General features: G+C 41.1%; 1 protein-coding gene across 2 annotated transcripts in view; it reads right to left on the bottom strand.

Annotated features, from left to right (window-relative positions):
• Positions 1-679: 679 nt before the first annotated feature.
• LOC127748849 (uncharacterized) overlaps positions 680-3,596 on the bottom strand; it is a 5,541-nt gene continuing 2,624 nt past the window's right edge. For both annotated transcript variants that reach the window (XM_052264102.1, XM_052264103.1), the window contains 3 exons: positions 2,173-2,219; positions 1,343-1,594; positions 680-1,228 (listed from right to left, as the gene is read on the bottom strand). In XM_052264102.1, the coding sequence (XP_052120062.1) occupies positions 1,178-1,228; positions 1,343-1,594; positions 2,173-2,219 (350 nt within the window). In that variant the 3' untranslated portion in view covers positions 680-1,177. The remainder of the gene's footprint in view (positions 1,229-1,342; positions 1,595-2,172; positions 2,220-3,596) is intronic.

Raw genomic sequence — 3,596 nt, 5'->3', positions numbered from 1 at the left:
GGACTGGTCCGCTGAGGACGGACTGTCTGCGTACTGGTCCGGCATCGCACTTGGCCGGTGCGACCTCAAAGCGGACTAGTCCGCACGCCCGGGGGCACTAAAAGCGGACTAGTCCGGTGCACGACGGATCGAACGCGGACTGGTCCACAGGGGTGCGGACTCTTTCCGGACCGAAAACGGACTGATGCCGGACTAAACTTTTTCGTACGGGGACTTTAGAGAAACTAATTAGAGTCTGATCTTTGCTGAACTTTGCTGAAGCGTCAACGACAGGTATTTGTCAGCTGGCGCTCATGTTGTATGCATCTGATGTAAGACGGAATTTAGCTGAGATTGGCATTCGTGTGAAAATCAGGTGGGATCAGTGTTACGTCAATTAATCATAAATAACGTGGAGCTGAAGTTACCTGAAGCCGACGATGGCAGGTTCATTGCAGCCATCCATTGAACTGACGGATAGATGATTAGAGCGAACTAAGTCAGTTATGGCAGCCTACTTCATGCTGGATCAGTTGACTGGTAGTCAAATCAGTAATACTCAGGTAACTTCAGCTACCATCAGTTTTCTTTTTCTCCCGAGGTTTCTACTTCTTAAGATACTCTTTTGTTACGTATACTATGGTCACCTACTCGTCCCTACGAAGGCGACGAAGCCTTTTTCGGAATGAAGCCGCTAATCTTTAATTCGAAATTTCACCAATCAGTTTTTAAATTATAGAGTGCGAGACAAGACTTACTTCGTGTAACATGCCTTCTGCACTGCGACATCAAACACATCGTCAACAAAATAAGCCGTCCACTCTTTGCTCTAAGATTTAAATTACTTGCGATGCAGGTAGGAACTTGAAATTTGGCATGGTTTTCAATGAAAACACTCTGTAAAACATTTATTTGCAATTGAAAAGTATCACTCTGTAAATGCAAAGTAAATGCTTAGATCATTATTCTAGATTGTAACTGTCTAACTAGTCGATGTCGATTACGATTGCACACATTGTGAGGGTTGGAGTGTGTACAAAGCCCCTCTGTCTATCACACAGGGCCCTTCCGTGGCAACCAGTCTCGCAACGGATGCATTTGAAGTACACCACCTCTCCTTTTCTACAATTTTTATGGTAGTAAAATCCGTCATTTACATGGTAAAAATATGACCCACGTCTGTTTCCTTTTTGCCGCTTCAGCTGGTTGATGCACACCATGATTCCAAGGAACAGTAGGAGAGACTAACCTATGATGAAAACAAAAGAAACCGAAATCATTATGATTGGCTGGACGAGCAACATGCGCTGAAACTGCGTGTTTAAAATTCCCCAGTTCTTAAGACATAAATTTTAGTGAGTACCTGATCAATGTCACTAATGTCATACTGTAGCTTTGCAATTTCTGCCTCCTGGCTCATTATTTCCTCATTCATCTTGGAAACAGTATCCTCGTATTTAGACAATTTTTCTTTCAGGGAATCAAGTTTTAAACCCATCTCTTCAACTTTCCTCTTCAGAGGATTAACAAGTTGTATTTCTTCTTCTAGGACCTCAACCTTCTTTTTTATGTACGGCTTGATAGCACATTTCATAGATCCCCACAGAGTGTAAGCCTAGAATCCAAACACACACAATTACTTCAAAAATAATTCTTTTCTTAACTCGATAAGGTACAGGCTTCGGGAAAGAGAGAATGAACACAGCATACACTGCCCAGATTGTTGAATAACAAACATTAATTACAAGCATTGGAAATAATTTTTTTTAAATGACTATTTTATTTGAGTAGCTGACCTAACTCTGAGTGTTGCCCTTAATACAGAGGAACATCATTATGCCTACAGCACAATTGTAGCCCTGGCTGTCAGGATGACTTTAAAATAACGGTCCCTTAATACTCTGACATCCTATAGGACTACGCTTAATGCCATTGTGACAAAGATTTCACTGAAATGGGGAAAGCACAGAACGACATTGCGAACAGTTACAGAGGAGACCATTTTGACTTCATGCTGGCAGTTAGCGCTCAAATTTATCCCGGGGTGTCTGGATACAAGTAATACATTGGGACTGAGTGCAAGAATTGGAATTATTACTTCGCAAATAAGCCACAAAAAGTTAACACGTGAAAAAACGCAAGGCCTTGGGCGGCCTTAAAGTGGATGCAGCTTTATGGTATTTATATGCTTACTTTGCAAGTCAGCGTGTCTTCGACATACTGCTTCAGAAGTGAGAGAGCTGCATCATCACATGCAACAAAAATAACTAGTGGTATTCAGGTCTGCATTTTATGGGGTCAATATGCCAAAATAAGTTAATCGTATGATTAGAGATGTAATAAGTGAACTCATGTGACACAGAGTTTAAGAATTTTTAAGGCGGCGTATTTTGGCAGTAAAACCGACGCCTGTAAGAGAAGAGTGCCAAACACAAGTTGTCATGTCTCAGCCTAGTCGTAGCCAAAACGACGTTCAAGTCAACAATAATTATGCTACATACGGAAGATATTTCCATCACAACACAATTTTTCGAAGAAGTTTACAGGCATGGATGCTTTGTATTCGTAATAAAAGCCTAATAACCTGCAGTGCAAGTGACGGGACAAGAAGAATCGGACCACTTAGCTGCACGTTTTCTAACATTGATAAAAATATGTGCGCATATCATATTAATCATATTAAACTCACTTTCAAGACTATAGCTGTCCATGATAGTAGTCATTTCTAGACTGGATTACTGCAGTTCAAAGGATCCTTCGAACACTAACGACTACGGAGGAACAAGATGGCAACGGCGTGTCCCGCAGAGAATGCACGCAACGCATTTGTCAAGGTCTAGGCTTCATCAGCTTAAGCAGGAAGAAGTCGGGAAGCAGCAAGCAGCAGATAGTAAATACCGATAATTTCAAAGCTTTAATTTCAATTTCGTTATGAAATCTTATTTTTATCATTCAAATATTATTTTCTGAAATTAAAAAATATAAATATGCATACAAATCGTGTGTAAATCGGGAGATGCTGTTCGCTGTCGTGCTGTTCCGACAGCTCCGACAGCACCTCTCGATTTGACCTGATTTGATCACATATTTATGATTTTAAAGTTCCGAAAATAAATATGAGAGACCAACGAAAGATTTCATGCTGAAATATTGATGAAAATTGGTAAAACCGCCGGTATTTACTATCTGCTGTTTGCTGTCCGCTTCCCAACTGCTTCCCGCTTAAGCTGATGCAGCCCTTTTGACCACGCTGATTGCTGATTGGCTGGCTGCCGGATGCTTCCAGAATCCGCCGGTAGATTGCTCTCAAGGCTGAATGCGGAGGTAATGCCAAAGAACGGTTTACTTGAATAGTGTGGAAAATGCAAAATGGCATGTCTGTTCCGGAGGGTACTTAAAAAAAGTAAAATAGGATGGTCATACATAAACTATGACACCGAAGCTGTTAATCGAAGCTTTAACTTTAGAAAATTCTAGATGATCCGCAGCGCATGCGCGTTAAGCATCAGACAGGCAACAGAACATTTATGAAAGTCTCAATGCTTTTCTGTCAACTCTCGGTACAAAATATGTTGAGAAATATACTTACTGTTATCTTCTGCTGGTTGCAGACCCAC

This window comes from Frankliniella occidentalis, unplaced genomic scaffold (assembly GCF_000697945.3).
Source record: "Frankliniella occidentalis isolate FOCC.00 unplaced genomic scaffold, Focc_3.1 Scaffold16, whole genome shotgun sequence".
In the NCBI taxonomy this organism is placed as follows: domain Eukaryota; kingdom Metazoa; phylum Arthropoda; class Insecta; order Thysanoptera; family Thripidae; genus Frankliniella; species Frankliniella occidentalis.
The sequence above is the reverse complement of the archived record's forward strand: the minus strand, read 5'-3'. Positions and strand labels throughout refer to the sequence as shown.